The sequence below is a fragment of the Thermobia domestica genome, chromosome 18 (genome assembly GCF_964235325.1).
Source record: "Thermobia domestica chromosome 18, izTheDome1.hap1.1, whole genome shotgun sequence".
In the NCBI taxonomy this organism is placed as follows: Eukaryota; Metazoa; Arthropoda; class Insecta; order Zygentoma; family Lepismatidae; genus Thermobia; species Thermobia domestica.
The window spans coordinates 70,711,009-70,729,345 of record NC_137471.1 but is presented as its reverse complement, the minus strand read 5'-3'; the positions used below and the strand labels follow the sequence as shown (position 1 = coordinate 70,729,345).

Below are 18,337 nucleotides of genomic sequence, written 5' to 3'. Positions count from 1 at the left end.
AAAAATACGTTGTACTGATCTTTACATGCTTCTTAATATAGCTCTCAAGAGTCATTTCAGAAGGACAAAAAGATAAACAGTTGCACAAGTGAAACCATTATACTGAATTACATATGGACAATTTCAAAGTACTATGGAGTACAGAAGAACTAATTTAATTCAAGTTAGTTAACAACGACTTTTATTGGTCCAAATTAAAGAAATACAACGACTTTTATTGGTCCAAATTAAAGAAATACAACGACTTAATTTGCATATCACAAAGATACGAATTATTTGAGTCCACTTTGGCTCAGACTCATTTATACATAAATAGATATCGAAGATACTTATTTCACTAAATGCCTCTCGTGGGGTCTGTATGACCCTCCCCCCCCACACACACACACAAAGTATGACATTTCGATGTATTTTATCAATAGTAAACATTGAAACAAAACAATATTTAGAATGTTTCTTTGATTGCAATTACATAACAATAATAACTACAAAAAAAATTACAAAACAAACATTTATAAACTTACATAAAAAAGTTGCTTTTGTAGTATAATCTTTTTGAGTAATGAATGGGGAATTTAGGTCTGAATATAATACGAATAATATACGGGAGTGAAACGTGATAACCCACAAATGTGTGTTCATCAAGATTTTACAAACACTTACACTTTTACGAACATTTTCGTTTTTTGGTTTAAACCACCTTGGTTTAAACCAGCCAACCCTGATCCTGATACACGATGACAGAGTGTATACATTATTCTGGCGGACTCTGTATATTGTAACTCATTAGAAGCACAATTGCCTATTTTTGGTTTATCAAAAAAACGTATCACCACATATATTTAGGAAGACAATCGATTTATTTCAGTCAAAAAAGAAAAAAAAATCGTAGTAACATAACTATACATTATAACAATATGCAAAAAAAAAACACATCCGACTAGCGAATTTCCGAAAAAAAAATACAATATGTGCATAGACATACACACACACACACACACACAAGAAAAAGAAAAAGTCCATTGTTATGTTAATTTCATTCATATGTTACATAAGCGCAATTCATAATTTAAAAAAAAAAAAAAAAAAATATCCCTTTTCGTATTGTATGTGTAGTTCGATACAAAATTAACAACACTGAACACTATATGTAAATCTCAAAAAATACAGAACCTCTCTTGGCAAATAAAATATCCATACACATGAAAAAATTGATATGGATTGAGTTAGTTAAACAAGCAAAATTTATATTATTTGTTAGCGATAGCTGACTGACATTATTTAATAAGTTTCTATTTTTATATATATATATTATGTATATATACGTATATCTCTTATGGTAACTAAAGTAAATGTTTATCACATTTCTACTTACCGGCACTCAAAAAAAGAAAAAGAAAAATATATGATTAAATGTACATCATTTCTGCCATATGAGACATTTTTTTCGGAATATGGACATAGATATCAAAATACCCAGCAAGCTCGTCTATTGTTACGTCATCGCACGTGGACATCCTTGCTTGTTGAGAGCAAGATTGCGATGTTCTCAACGATTCATCCTGCACTTTACCTTGAGACACAGAAAGCGCTGGATTACCACTATCCCCCATGGACAGTTTTCTTGTTCTCTCTTTATATCGAATTCTTTTGGATTTTGTGGGCATACGAAAATGTCTAAAATTTGCACCACTTATTTCTGCCGATTCTCTTACGACTTTGTGTCTATCGGAGAATTCTTTTAGTGACACGGTCATTGGCTTTGCGGTAGGAACAAGTTTTTTGAAGTCTTGAATTGTGTTCTGAGACATACTTTGACCAAACTGTTTGGAGTCCAAATTGCACTTTTTGGCGCTCTGAGATGAATATTTTATTGCAGATACATTGTTCTGTAATGACGACTTCGATTCTTCAAGGCTGGCGAGTTTTATGAACCCATAATCCTTCGGAAGTTTCAACGTCGGGCTCTTCACGATGTGTTTTTCTGTTTTCAATTCCTTACGCAGAAGGGTTAGCTTACTCTTCTGTAATATATTTTTCTTCTTTAGTATCGGTGATTTCATTCTTCTGAGCCATGCACTAGAAAAATAGAAAGTTCTTACAGTGTTCTTCAAATTACATTTACATGAAACACTTGAACACGTTTCTCCAGAGAACGTTAGAGCATTGAAGCCAATCGACTCCATAGACAACTGTTGCGTTTCATCCACTTTCTCCTCTTCTTTCTTGTTTTTCTTATAGGAGGGATTCATGATGCTAAACGGATTGTTTATATTCTTCGTGGTGTTCGGATGCTTTTCCCTATGAACAACGAGAAAGAAAGAATTAGCTATTTTCCACAAGAGTTATCCACGGAAATATGAATAGTTATATACAATGTTAATGATTTCATTAATTTTACCCAATATACACAGATACAAAATTACACTATTTTACTCATAAAATTGTGTGTGCTCATAAAGGAACGCACGTCAACTTGGCCACCTCCCTTAAGTTGGCCACCTGCTCATCTTGGCCTGGTTCGTCTTGAACCTGCATTTTCCCATAAGACATCCGTTACTTATTACTCTGTAAGTTGGCCACCTGTCTATCTTGGAAGTTCGCCGCATTGAAGCAATGTTTACCCTATGATTATAATGGTAAATTTACCTACGTATCTTGGCCACGCAAAATAGCGTTCTGTTAATTCTTTCGTATTCCCATATGAGAGGCAGATACTCTGTATTTGTGACTGGAGACAAAGAAACATAGATTCCCACGATTTGCTCTTGGAGATCAATGGCCACAATACTACCCTGATGAAGGGATGGTGAAGGAAGATGCGAATAGCACGTACAGGAATTCAGAAAATGGTTGTAAATATTTGTTTTTCCTGTCTGTTTTGGTAAAACCATTAGCTATATCGGCTTCTTTCATCAGTGGAGAGCTTTAGTAATTCCGGAAAATTCTCAAGGTTACGGCTAACCATCTCAATTGTCAACTATTGGCGCCTGACGGCTTGTCGAAAGGTAGCAGGGGTTTTGAATATGAATTCCCTGAAGATTTTCTCAAAACATCTTTTGTTTCGAGGAAAACACTTGTAGCTCAAGGGATACTTAACTACAAAATTAGAATGCGATATGTGCCAAAAAGAATAAAGGAAATACATCTAGAATGAACCACCATGAATAAATTTGTTATTAATTGATTCGCTATTTTTCGAAAGGTATTTACAGAAAATATTTTGTCACTGTCGAAAAATGTCACAAATTGCATATAACGTGTTCAATTTATAATTCTGCTTTTCGTGTTTTCAATCTGAATAACTTAGTGTGCTACAATATCAATTTCAATAAACTACTTTCATATGTTTCTATTTTATGGTTGGTTGTGCTATTGTGCTTTTAATTCAAATATTTCACTGTACCAGACTAGTTTTCAGGAAGAGAAAGGCACATATATTAAACATACTGTAGTATTTTTTTCTAGTACTGTATATTGTTATGATTACTCTATATACATTATTTAAAAGTAGCTGTCGTGCCACTGCTTATTAAAATTTTACAATCAAGTAATACTACAAATCCTATTCTAAAAATACACTTATCACACTTATTTTCTGTAAGTTGGCCACCTGTCTAAGTCGGCTACTTTTCAATCGAACCGATTGTGGCCAACATAGACAAGTTTTACTGTATATGCACATATTAAAATTAAACTATTCTACTGTAAGATTGCGTGTGCTCAAAAACAAAATGAAAGTTTTTAGTTTAGTTTAGCACCACGCTCATGTGCTTTAGACTAAAGAAGACGGACAACTAATGAAAATGAACTAGAGTGAAATTATTGTTATTATTTGTGCTCTCTCCCAGAAATCGAATTCGGAACCATGTACACCAAAGGTACACACGCTAGCCACTAGACCAAGGGGGAGGGTGGTTGTATATTCCATTCCTCTTCGGAATCAATTTTTTAAAAACCTATACTTCACTAGCTGAAACTTATGTCGACTTCTAAGCAAATGCAGTTTTAAGTAGCAGGTGCATGTAAAATTTATGATTATTACTTTAGATTAACGAACACTCCACTTGAAGGTTTTTGGTACAATATAAGTTACGAATCTACAACCAACGTTGTTTTTCCCAACCTGGGAAGACGTGAAGAGCGAGCAAGGAGGGTGCAAGCTACTGACAGAAATAAACTACATTAGTAATTACAAATATTACGAATGTTATGACAAAGAAGCATTAAATTAAATACTGTACAAATACAAAATAACTATTGAGTAAGAACTGTGGTTCCATTGAAAACACAAGAGCCCCTTCATGGTTGTATGGGTAGGGTACGTGCCTTCGGCGCGGGAGAATCGAATTTGTTTCCTTGTGGGAATTCATGTGCTTCGAATCCCACGTAAAGCTATAGGTCCACGTATCCTAGGTGAAAGGTACTGTAACTTGAACTCCACCAACTAACCATCTTTCAAAACAACGCTAGTAAAAAATAATACTGCACTTCAAATGGTATGCTGTAGTCTTGCTGGAAACAAATACAGATTGGTGAGAAATAATATCATTGAAAATTTGAAAATTCAGTGTTGCTCCTGAAATCTTAAAAGGAATCAAGACCAACGAGTGACAATATGCAGAGTTTACGAGGAGGGGGGGGAGCAGGTAAAGAAGGGTGGGAACCAACTAATTCTTTAATATATTGTGCAAATTAATCGGAATAAGTTATTTTTCTCAGAATTCAAATGCAATCTCCAATTGTTGTTTGCATCCGGCTTAAACCAGTCAAGGTGGTATCAGTTTTTGATCTTGACAATAATAATGTGTTTCTCCAGGCATCAGAATGTGATTTGACTGATTTTAACTAGAAAAAGCCACTTCAGCTTCAGTTGTGAGCTGTTGTGTGTGCGTCCGGTGATTGAGAGATGAAAAAAAAATGAAATGAAATCTTTAACTTTTACGTCCCACGGTTATGCCGGTGAGGCTAAAGGAGACGGTGATGATGAGAGATGAGTGAAATGGTGGAATGAAGAAAGTGGGAGGAAACGGGAGAACCCCGAGAAAACCCACGAGCGCGGTGTTTGTCCACCACAAAGTTCACTTGGTGGGGGCTGGGATCGAACTCGGGACCCCAAGCACCAGAGGTGAACGCTCTACCACTGAGCCACCGCCCCCCCCCCTTCCCTGATTGTGAGATGAGTGTAGCTTTTCACTACTTTTTGAAAATCGATATTATTCTAAGAAAGCATGTAAAAATGTATGTTATGTGCCGTTATTGATGTTCCTGGTTATTTTTGTTTTTTAGGGTAAGTTGGGTGAATTACGACAAAATAAATTATTCGAAATTATAATGTAGACTATTGGAAAAAATCCTGTAGACTAATTTATAATGTAGACTATTGGGAAAAAAAATCATGTTATGGAAATGGTATTTTGGTTAGTTAATATCTTGGAATAGTTTACTTTGTCGTAATTCACCTAACTTAGCCTCAGGCTGATAGACCTGGAGGGGGACCTGTGTTCTAGAACCTTGCCGTATATGGAATATGAACAACAACTATGAAACAAAATAATAGGGAAACAAACCTCTCTGGATCGATTTCCAGCTTTTCGATGCATGTTGCCAACGACTGTTGTCTTTCCATTTTGTCATATCACCACTTCTTCATCTGTAAAATGAAACAAACAGATAAATTACGAACAACAAAATGAATAGAAATATACAATTAATCAAAAGACTTACTACTAAAAGCATAGACAACGCAATGATTCTCGATGCTACCGTCACTTTGCCTATTCAATAATAGAACATCTAATGCTAGAAAGACCTCGTGAATTCAAAGGAATATCCATTCTCAGCAGGGTTGGCAAAAAACCATGGTTTTTATTGAAAAAAAAAACTATTTTTGGTTTAAGTCCTTTTTTTTTTTTTGTTTAAACCTTTTTTTTTTTTTGGCTTAAATAATATGCTTTATGTATTTATATCACATATAAATAGAAATAAGTTTGCTTCGCCTTGGTGTCATTATGCAACAATCGGGTTATGCTGCAAGGGGACCCATAAGCTTAAAGCGGAATCCAAACCGTTGCTCGCCTTCCGAAAGATATTATCCTCCATTTGAACTCGAAACTGGGACTAATTGGCCACAAATGCGATACGTCTGCCACCTCACTCACGAAGGACTCCTGATAAAAATACGTTGTACTAATCTTTACATGCTTGTTAATATAATTGTCTAGTCATATTTCAAAAGGACAAAAAGATAAACAGTTGCACAAGTGAAACCATTATACAGAATTACATATGGACAATTTCAAAATACTGCAAAGTACAGAACTAATTTAGTCCAAGTTAGTTCACTACGACCTTTTTACTCCAAGTTAAAGATATACAACGACTTAATTTCCATATTAGTAAGAAAAATGAATCAAGACACGAATTAATTGAGTCCACTTTGGCTCTGATCCTTTTATACATAAACAGATACCAAAGATACTTCTGATGTCAACAAATGCCTTGCGTGGGGTTTGTATGAACCCCCTCCCCCAACAAAAGTATGGCATTTCGATGTATTTTATAAATAGTAAACATTATTAAAACGAAACAATATTTAGAATTTTTCTTTGATTGCAATTGCATAACAAACTATAAAAAAATCACAAAAGAAACATTCATAAACTAGCTTATATATATATATATATATATGTAGGTTGCTTTTGTAGTATAATCTCTTTGAGTAACGAATGGGGAATTTAGGTCTGAATATAATACGAATAATATACGGGACTGATACGTGATAACCCACAAATGTGTGTTCATCAAGATTTTAAGAAAACACACTTTTACGGACATTTTTCGTTTTTTGGTTTAAACCAGTTTAAAAAAAAACAGATAACCAGCCAACCCTGATTCTCAGTGCTAGAGAAACTGTTCATTCAACTCTCATGTTTATAAAAAGTCTGTCCACCCGTTCAAGATTAAAAGTAATGTGTGGATGACTTTTTTTCTTTCTTTAGAGTTACTTTCTTCAGAATATAAAGCAGAGGAACAGCCACAACTAGTTTACAAATTAGGGTTTCTAAATGGTTATTCTAAAATAACGCTGGACAAATGGAAATTTCATGCATTAAAAATTTACAAACACAGTGAAGATATTAAGAAAAATAACAGTTCTGAAAAATGGATCTCTATATCATTATGGCTTAAACTTTCCTATAGACTTATGAAAATTGGAAATAAATATGGTTTCAAAGTAGTACTCAAATCCTGGTTGAAATTAAAAATCTATCTTACAGGATACAAAAATCACTGAGACAATCAAAATTTTTCAAAAATTCACTCTGTGATATATCAATGCCTCCAAACCTACATTAAAATGACCAAAAGGAACGCGTTTGAGTGAACGCTCGTTTAAACTTCGTTGGGGTACACGCCTGTAAGACTTATGATCTTGCAGTATCAGGTTTAGTCAAACATTTATTCACATCGAAGCACATGATTAAAATGGCATAATTGCTCTATAGAACTTCTTCGCAAACTGAAACGCATACTAAAGAACTAGAACTTAATCTTGACCAGGACTCACTTAACAAAAAATTCAATTATATTATTAACCTTAGCAACACTTCGAATAAACAGGATTAAACCTTATGATCTTTCCATATTGGGCATAACAACGATTTATTATACCTTTTAAAGAACTGCACAAATATTACTGGCAACATTGTAAAACGGCGATGTGATATTTGGAAAATAAACACAGTTCTTTATACTACACGCATTAGTCTTTTTAACATTAATTTAAAATGAAATGAAATCGTTCAGCTTAACGTCCCACGGTTATGTTCTTTAGGCTACGGGAGACGGATGATTTACTTAAGTGAATGATGATGGAAGAATTGGTGGAATGAGGTTGTGGGAGGAAACGGGCATTGGCAACTTTTTTTTTTTTATTTTGACTCGGATAGTGACTGCGACCGATTTATCTGACCCAGTTCCCGGAACAGTTCAGGAATCAGTTCCCAAGAACGATTCAATTCATCAGAGCAGTCTAGGAATCAGTTCCTCGAAATAGATAACCTATCCCTCTCCCGTTACTCTCCCCCACAGGGTGGGGTTAGATTTACATTGAAGTTGCACCGCTCGAGCATGCCAATCTCACGTAGTATCATGGGGGGGGGGGGGTCATGATGGAACAAAACGTGCCCAGCGGGGCTCGCTGACGCTCGTTCAGCTATGTTTCGCAATGTCCGTAAATCACTTTTTCTTTTTTTATCAATAAAGTTGTGTGTGCAAAGTGGAATAATTACCACGTGACATTACGTCACGACCAGATGGTGCAACTTCAATGTAAATTTAATTACACCCTCTTCCAGAACTCACTTCCAGACTACTCCGGAGAACAGAAACATCTTTGAGAACTGCTTCCTAAACTACTCTGGAAACCGGTTCAGATAAATCATTTCTCAAACAACCGTAATTCACAAGGTCTCCAAAATCTGGATCAAAAAAAGACAGCTACAGATAAAACTAACACACTATAAATGACGTGAAAACCAGTGTAATTTTTCTGTGAAAACACATTTCGTATTTTTTTTAAAAAAAAATGCACAAATGCAAAACAAATCAAGAATAAAAATAATATAAATAAAACATTCACCTCTAATATATAGAGATCCAGCATGGCCCCACCTATTAAACCACCTAATTCTTTAACTAGAGTTTCTAAGCAGACTTCCCAACAAAACGTTAGCCAATCAGAGAAAGTTTTAGTACTTAACGTTTTCGTCATACCAGAACACTCATGAATAATAAACTCATAATTACTTATTCCACACACGAAAAAGTACGACAAGAACACTTGCCCAATACTCAAGTTCACACTACTGAAAAATATTCACATATTTCACTAGCGCACAAACATGACACACACCAACTACAAGTGGATAGAACAGGTGACATCACACTAGCAAATTATCCTATGACTGTAGACAGACACCTAGTGGAATAAAATGTGAATTACCACCAATTAATCTTACAACCAAGGATGTCGCACCAAAGGCAAAAACAGTTCCAAGTGATTGAGGCACAAACAGTTCCAAGAAGTGACTGAACCTATAAGAACCCATTGAAGTCACTGTCCGAGTCAAAGTAAAATTTGCCCGGGAGAATCCCGAGATAACCCATGAACACGATGTTGTCCACCACAAACTTACTTAGGCGGGAATCGAATCAGGTACTTCATGCGCCAGAGGTAAAGCGCTCTTTAACATTAAACTGCCTTTAGTCTACTCAGCCAATGTTTGAAGACTCTTTATATTTGTGGAGTTAAGAAATAATATTCCAGATGGAAGAAGAGACACGAGATCAAAAATGTAAGATATCAACAACTTAACAAATAATTCAAGATGAACGTCTGGGAAAAGGTGTTAGTATGCCATGGAAATAAAATGCCAGTTAAATAAAACACAAATACACTAAGGTACGTAATTTTATTCTTTATAAATGAATTATTCTAAGTTACGCTTTTTAAGATGTACGTGTGTAGTACAGGATAGGAACAACGAAAGAAGCTTTTAGGAGGAACAAACTGCTACTTTGTAGGTCCTTGAATAAAGTGTTGTGAAGAAGACTCATAAAATACTTCGTGTGGAGTGTTGTACTGTATGGGACAGATACATGGACATTACAGAAAAATGATAAACAACTGGAAGCTTTCGAAATGTGGGTGTGAAGAAGAATGGAGAGAATTAGCTTGGTCGAGCGGAAAACGAATGAAAAAGGGTTCTTAGAAATGGTAGGGAAAAATGAACAATCTTAGTTATTTTTAAGAAGAGAATGAGAAACTGGTTGGGACATTGGATAAGAAAGAAATGTATCATGAGGAACGTGATACAGGGGATGGTGGCAGGAAAGAGAGGGAGGGGGCGAAGCAGACTACAATTAGTGCACGATATCAAAACAGAAAACTCATACGTGAAGACGGAAAGGTTTGCGGAAAAGTGTGGAGCATGGAAGCTTCTCATTTGCAGCAACTGACCAGCCAATAATGGCAGAATATTTATGATGATGATCATGACAGTGTTGTACTCTTTACGAAAGATTACTTGGCAGTGAAGTTAATACCAATCGTGTTAACTCGAAACATATTTTACTTAAAGGTACAGTGTCCAGCAGACTTTTTTAATATTTATTTTACTTTTTTTTTTTTTTAAGAGGTAGCACATTTTATTTGTAAATTTCAAATTTGCGCCCCAGTCCCCAGTATTCTTCATTTCCAAATTAAGAATATTCAGGTTACATCATGGAAATTTTACGAGTAAAATTCAAATACCGCAGAAGAAGAATATCTAAAACATCTTTGAAGACAATTTTAACGCTAACAAATTTCATAGAAGTTTCTACAGTATTACAAACTGGTGCAGTATAAGGAGAATTAGCATGATATACGTCGTTGATATTTTAAACATTCATGCTACTCACCTACTTCTGATACTCCTGTGAATAACAAGAGTAATTCTTTTGCATAAGCAGTCTAATTAAAGTGTAAAAGAGTTATTGTTATAGGAGATACAGATTAACTAGAGACGAAACTTTTCCGTTAATGCAAAATGTGCGGAACGTTAAAAAAAAAAAAAAGTTTCAGGAAATCTCAAACTTGTTTCAAAACCAGAAATCACGTTTATATTATCGTGAATTTTTTGCGAAATTCCGCATTACTTGCGATAAATGCGAATGAAAACGAGAAACTGGAATTCTTGTTAATCACTGCTAATAATAACTAAAAAGCGCATTTCCAATAGTATTTAACTTAAAAAATGTTGCATTTACGAAAAAGCTCGGCGAGTTACTTGATCCAGAAATTGTTTCACTCCATAAAGATATAGACATGAACAAAACTGAACTGTTGTTTAAATCCCTGACTGTGTTTTGTGGTGAAAATGTTCATGATCTGTTAGTTGCTTGCCGTGAATTTAAAAGTAAGGTTATTGAAGTTCTCAATAGTGAGGATAAGGAAGTTGACATTGTATCATCATTAAACAGTTTAATAAAAGTTAACTGCGAGTCTCGAGTGTTGATGCCGAGAGATTCTTTTCCAAGTATAATATGATTACACAGAAGACTACTGACAGAAGAACAAATTTAAAAGAACTGGTAATACCTTGCTGCATGTTATCCTTTAACATGCATTAATTTCTATATTTCAGTGAATACATTAGAATGTGTACCTAATCAAGGTATATCCTCAATTTTGTATTAGATATACACCATACTACTATAATGGTACATTGTATATTTGTATTATAAATCTTTATTACTTTGTAATTTTGGACTATAAGATATTCTAAATATGTACTAGGCTGGCTGATTTTAATAGCAGAAGAGAAAGAAAAAGAAATAGTATATAGATATAATGTTAATATATAAAAAGATATTCAAATCTTTTAAATAATAAGATTTTGGAACGTCGTTGTCAGGGACAACAAGATATAAATAAATTGAATTATGGCAGAGGAGTTTGTGTTTTAGTGGCTCAATTAATTTAATAAAAAAGGTGAACCGTTCTAAAATTGGTGCCGGAATCTCGGGAAAGGAAAAGTGAAAGTGTATCGTTCGAAGTATAGTAAAACGAGCACCATTGAGCCTCACATTGATTTCACTATTTTAAGAAGTGGAAAAGTAATACACAGAAAAAACATGAGTACTACGAATAGTGAAGCAACGGATATCCAAATGGTTCAGGCCGAAAGGAATGCTCCAGAAAACTTAATGGATGTTCTAAGAGGGATATCACAACAAATTAAGGACCAAGCTCAGCATTTTGATGAAAAGCTTGAGCAATTGCGGGAACGCAACGACGGCAAATGGGACCAGATACAGGAACAATTGAATCAAGTGAATCAACAAATTGCTGCCAAATTCGGACGTTACAATGAAAATATGGAAAAGATAGTACAAAGATGCACCGAAGTACAGGACTGTAGAAATTATAGAAACAGCAGTAAATGAACATGCCAACCGAAGTAAACAGTTGCCAGATGAAGTAAATTTCATTAAAGTAAATTGCATTCACGAGAGTGCAGTGCGAAATGGTGGGCACATTACATTAGTGAAATGTACGGAGTTTTCACAGAAGCATACTGCCGTATTGGTTGGATCAGATTATCCTAACTTCTTTCCTCATTCGAATGTTTTTGACTGCTTTGCTGACACTGTGTGTAATGAAGATTCGGGTATGTATCAGTGTGCGAAAAGTTATGATCATCTTCATCTTGAGAACGCTATTGACTGTCTGTGTTCCCCGTATATCCAACATGATATTAATCCTGTGGTTCATGTAGCAGAAGTTAAGTTGATTCCAATATTCGTGAAATGCAGAAAGAAAACGTATGTTCCTATGTGTTTGTGTTAATTGGTCGATTGAATTGAATCTGTTGAATTGTTCATTCAACGAAAAGATCAAAATGATGTTAGTAAACAATCCGATATTTTCACAGAACGTGATGCAGTGCGTTGGTTTCCGTCATCCAAGTGTGATGTTGCAAAGTTTTGAAAATCCAGCAATGATGCAATACAGTGCTAGCTTGAATCAAACTAACCTTCGAAACCAAGTTTGAAGTGTCCATGTGAGATTAAAGTGTGATCCCAATGTAAAAGGTGATATTAAATCCATATGTACCGGTAATGTAACCGAGCCTAACTACAGAAGAAACAGAAACCATGGTAGGACAGAGTACCGTGGATGTCATGTAAAGGACAAATACAGATTTATTAGGAGGCACGATATTTCACCACCAGTGAAACGAAGAAGAACTGAACATGATTTGGCCGATACTACAACACCATCTAATCACAGCCGAAATACTAGGATTTTTCAGAAACGCTGCTCAGATGGCAGGAATTATGGCGAAAATTCTCAACGTAAGAAACTAAGAACTGTAGAAGTAAAGAACGCGGAAAATCGTATTCCGATTTATGATTTTCAATGCAACTTATATGAGGCCATTGGACATGTAACTTAGATTGGAGTTGCGGCGTCTGAGGGGGCCGTACTCAATTGATGTTGCTTTATTTTACTTGAAATATCATTACGATTTCGTTTGTTATTCGGACCTTATTTGAGTTCTATGATGTTAAGACGACGTTAATTATTATGTTATGTTCTGATCATTATCATATTTCAATCTTAATCTATATTTTGTTTAACTATACCTTATATTCGATCATGTTGTGTTCAAAGAACAACTAGATAAATATCACATACATCTTTCTCAAAAATTCTTCATGATGCCTAAGTAAATAATTAATAGCTTGTAACAAGCATTTAATGGACCCGAAAAAGGACTTAAAATCAAACAACTTGTAAATCAAATTTCAAATGTGCCTTGTCGTCGTTGAAACGTATAAATAAATGAAGATGATAATAAAGTTTAAAATAAATATAATAATAATATTGTTATAAAATTAAATATGATATATATATATAATTATATGAATTGTAATTTTCAAGTATACGAGGTGCATTCGAAAACTCGAATGATTGATATGTAAAAGTAAACGGTCCAGAATTATTTTTCTTTTTATTAAATAAAATTAATAAAAAAAAAGTCCGCCGGGTGCCATAATATACAACGGTACATTGTATATTTGTATTATAAATCTTTATTACTTTGTAATTTTGGACCATAAGATATTCTAAATATGTACTAGGCTGGCTGATTTTAATAGCAGAAGAGAAAGAAAAAGAAATAGTATATAGATATAATGTTAATATATAAAAAGATATTCAAATGTTTTAAATAATAATAAGATTTTGGAACGTCGTTGTCAGGGACAACAAGATATAAATAAATGGAATTATGACAGAGGAGTTTGTGTTTTAGTGGCTCAATTAATTTAATAAAAAAAAGCGAACCGTTCTATTACCAAAAATACACTGTTTACAAGTTCCATTTTTTAAAAAAAGTGCTACATTTAAAAAAAAATAAATGAAAAAATTATGATAATTAATGCTCTACAAACTATCAAAATTGTTGCAAAAAAAGTTTCGTCTCTAAGCATAATATGCACCGGTACCGACTTGTTTCTATTATCTGCAGTAACTGTGGAGAGTAAAAAAAATAAAACTTTAAAGGCATATTTTTTGGTACAAAGTACGTGTTGTCCCAGTTTACGGATATATAAATTTGTAAAAATTTACAGAAGATGTAAGCACTGCAAAAGTCGGTATTACTGCTGTATCGCCGGACCACACGAAAATTAAATATATATATATATAATTGTTTTTCCCAAAAAATACTAGGCTGACACCCTGGCTCACTTTGTAGTGATTATTGTTCGAAATACAGTGGATATGTCCACGGTAACTCACGTTACGTGATGACGTATGTTTTGAAGAATACTAACCACAAATAAACTTAAAAGCTCCGTTTTTTTTTAAAAGTAAAACTGTCACATTTATACAAATAAAGACCAAATATCGTCATTTTATATGATACAACAAACCTAGGAAAAAATAAAATACTATAGTAACTCACGTTACAAATTTTTTTCCCTACATTCAGAGGGTGTGATTTTTCAGTAATTTTCTTTTGTCCTGGCATATCTATGTGCATGAAATTACTATGTAAGAAAGGAACACACACAATTTAATTATGGCTAAAATATTAAACTTTTATTTACATTTTTTTGACTATTTATTTTAATGGAATATGCACAGAGTTGGGTAACTCACGTTACATTTGTCAACGACTTTTTATTATTAAGTATAAGCAACATACATTCATAATAACTTGAAATAAGCACAGTTTAATTAAGTTGAACATTGAACTTTACTTTAAGAAAAGGCTCCATATTAATATATCAGTTATGTGAAATTTTACTTGGGATACCGACATAGAAAGAAATAAGACCTATGTAATAATAAATAAAGCATGTATAGTATAATCAACATTAAAACTTAGTAGATGAAAGTTAACCTACGGAAAAATAACAAAATAATAATTCCCCGTAAAAAATTAGATGATGCCAGCTACATACAACTATATTTTTATCAAAAGAACAACTTTACTAAAAATTTTAACGATATTTTTGTTCATGAATTTTTGTCCTATTTCCGTGGACATGCCCAGTGTGGACATATTCCGTAAACGCTAGTGCATAAAACATGAACCAACCTGTGCTAGATAGCCACTAAAAAGCACGAATTCTATCTAACCGAGTCAGAGCAGAAGCGCAGCAGTGGGCCCGAGCGACAGCGAGAGGGTGCGCCCATAGTAAGGAGGCGCGTCAACGGCGGTGGAAATACGTATAAAGGAAGGTTGTGGGAAAACGGTTTGCCTGTCACAACATGCATTCGGGGAAGATATTAAATGTCATTCAAAATGTACTAAATTCAGTTACATTTCATTAAGTTTGGTTAGATGTCCCTCCTCTTTTCCGTAATTTCAATTCGTTATCACATTTACGATAATCTGTTCGCCTGTTTAATAGACTATGCCTTTCACACAATTTCAACAACTGACACTCCCTATTTTTGTATAGCTCGATAAAACTCAAACACCATATGTCATAATCTTCTCATTTGCGTACCATGAATCATAACTAGTGTGCCTCTCCACCAAAAGTTCCTTCTGCCCAAATATATAATGCCACTTACAACATCTAAAACAACTAACAACAAGCATTTTCTTAACTAGGCCTACAACTGTTCCCCTCACTTTACTTTCACTCACTCTTCCTCACAAACCAAAATAAATTCTCTAATTCATCTGGTAAATCTTGTAAAACTGTCCGGCGATATAGCAGTTAACCCCAAAAGTGAATCTGTACCCGGAGAACTCAGGAACAGAAATTCTCCCAAAAGAAAAGAAAACAAAACAAAAAAAAAAAAAAAAAAAAGTTCTAGGAATGTATTTTCTGATGAAATTACATACAGGTCTATTACGAATACATATACGTATCTACAAATATGGGATAGCTGAAAAATCCCATTCGAGTATTTGTCGATTTGGTTGTTCATTATATATATATATATATATGGTGAATGTTCCGTTAAGGGGGTCCAGTAATTTCTTCCACATAAAACTTGCAATTCCTCATCTTCTTTCCATTGATTTTCTTATGATTACAAAATACAATGTTATATTAGGTTTGGTTAGGTTAGGTTAGCTTTGGACCCCCTTAAATTCGCAGACTTACTGTCAATGTACAGAATAACGGTGAAAAAAAAAAAAAACAATGGCTACAATAGAACACAAGCATTCGTCGGGGCTGCAGTGGTAGAATGCTCACCTCTGGTGGGCGATTCCTTACGATTCCAGCTCCTGGAAAATGAGGCTTTGTGATAAACACTTTGTGCTTGTAGTTATTCGGGGTATTCCAGTTTCCTTCTACTTTTGCTATTCTATCTTTATCGTCCATCTCTTCGCCACCGCCTGAACAACGATGCATTATAAGGGGAAGGCTTGTGTATAGCCCGCTCCCCCCAGTTCTTTGTCACCGGAACTGGAAGAGTCACTACTACTACTACTACTTATATCAGGAACAGAACCCAATCAACCCCTGCGGGGCTTCTAACCCGTTCCTACCACTACTACTATTACTACTACAAACCACTGCTGCTACTACTACTACAACAAACCACGGTCAATGTTCCGTTAAGGGGGTCCAGTGTCTTTGACACCACTTCTTTGTATTGATTTTCGTTTGATTGCATAATATAACGTTATATTAGGTTAGGTTAGGTCAGGTCAGGTCTGGTTAGGTTAGCTTAGCTTAAGTCAGGTTAGGTTACGTTAGCTTAAGGGGGTCCAGTGTAGTTTTGGACCCCCTTAACGGAACATGAACCCAAACCACTGCTGCTACTACTACTATTACTACTACTACTACTACTATTACTACTACTACTACTACTACTATTACTACTACTACTACTACTACTACCGCTACTACCACTACTTATACTAAAGCTTCCTTACCACAAGATTTACATCTTAAATCTTTATAACATGCGATTCCGATTCATTATGAACTAATATGAATCGGTAGAATCACTATGATTCGTTTAAAATCACTTGGGGGAGCGGGCTATACTTAATCCAAGGGGAAAACTCCAAAACAAAACTTATCAGGAAATGAAAGCGATTTTACAAGAATATGTCTTACTTATACCCCTGATGATGTAGCACGAATATTGTCAAACTGCATGACCATTTATTATTATTATTATTATTATTAATAGACATATATCGAAAGTGAAATCCACATGACGAAAATTCTGGAAGTTCAATGTCCACAGTAATTTTAACATATAGTCATCCTTACGAAAAAGAAAAAAATACAGAACAAACTAAAAGCTAACTGTGCACAGCAATATAAACCATGCTAACCGAGATATGATACATAGGATTTATCAGAACAAACTGATTCGTAAATTGGTCAGAATATTGAAATCACGTTTTATCCACTAGCTATTTAGTACTTATCAACAATCAAGGAAACGCACATTATTAAAGTGTTAATTTAATTTTCATTACTTATTAACTTTATCTGTAATGTAATCTTAATATATATGAACAAATAATATTGCCATTTTTCATTACAAAGCTTACAACGCAGTGTCATATTGAGGTGCACGTCCTTGCTTCATCACATTATACACTTAAATCTTTTCAATAATATTTTTATTATAATACTTACAATATACCATTACCATGTGAATTAAAACCACAATGCACTCCGAAACTCACATACATTTACAAGTAAAATGTAAATATATAACATATTTACCAGTAACCCAAATTTCCTTCACTCCATTTTCATTCACTCATCACATAGCAGGTAACATAAACAGCACACTCACTGACAGCGTAAATTTCGTCCTTGTTGCCAACAATGACGTCACAATATCGTCTACAGATTTTTTTTCTTTTTGGTTTGATCTACGTTCTATTTATATATAATCAATAAAAGAATACTTTGTTCAGTGAACACACCAAGTTAATGCTATTCAGTATTAAGTCTTGATTTCAAAGATAATACATATACTTCCAATAAATGTTTCATAGTACATATACACGTAACTGACTCATGCAGTGGTACAGGTACAATCAGTTGCCTGTATATTTAATAGAAAATTCTTATCCCGAAAAGAATATTCCCGAATCGGTCATACCGTAACTGTTTGAGCCAACACATCGTAAAATCTGTGTTTTAGTTTCCGATAATAGGCAAAACAGTTATAATTGATTTTCAAATGCTTTTCCTTCGGTTATGTTCGGGAATTTTTGCAATACCTGGTGCAGAATAAGGATTTTTTTGATCACTAGCAATAAATTGAAAACGGGCCTCA

General features: G+C 34.3%; 1 protein-coding gene across 2 annotated transcripts; it reads right to left on the bottom strand.

Moving 5' to 3' along the window:
- Nucleotides 1-841: 841 nt before the first annotated feature.
- On the bottom strand, nucleotides 842-18,093 carry LOC145675820 (uncharacterized). Of its 2 annotated transcripts, none has more exons than XM_081746545.1 (3): nucleotides 17,686-18,093; nucleotides 5,571-5,653; nucleotides 842-2,301 (listed from the first exon to the last, which is right to left on the bottom strand). In XM_081746545.1, exons 2-3 carry the CDS (start codon nucleotides 5,627-5,629, stop codon nucleotides 1,410-1,412), a joined length of 951 nt encoding a protein of 316 aa, XP_081602671.1. In that variant the 5' UTR covers nucleotides 5,630-5,653; nucleotides 17,686-18,093; the 3' UTR covers nucleotides 842-1,409. The 2 variants fall into 2 exon arrangements, with proteins under 2 accessions (XP_081602671.1, XP_081602670.1); XM_081746544.1 differs by having other exon boundaries at nucleotides 17,776-18,091.
- Nucleotides 18,094-18,337: the final 244 nt, after the last annotated feature.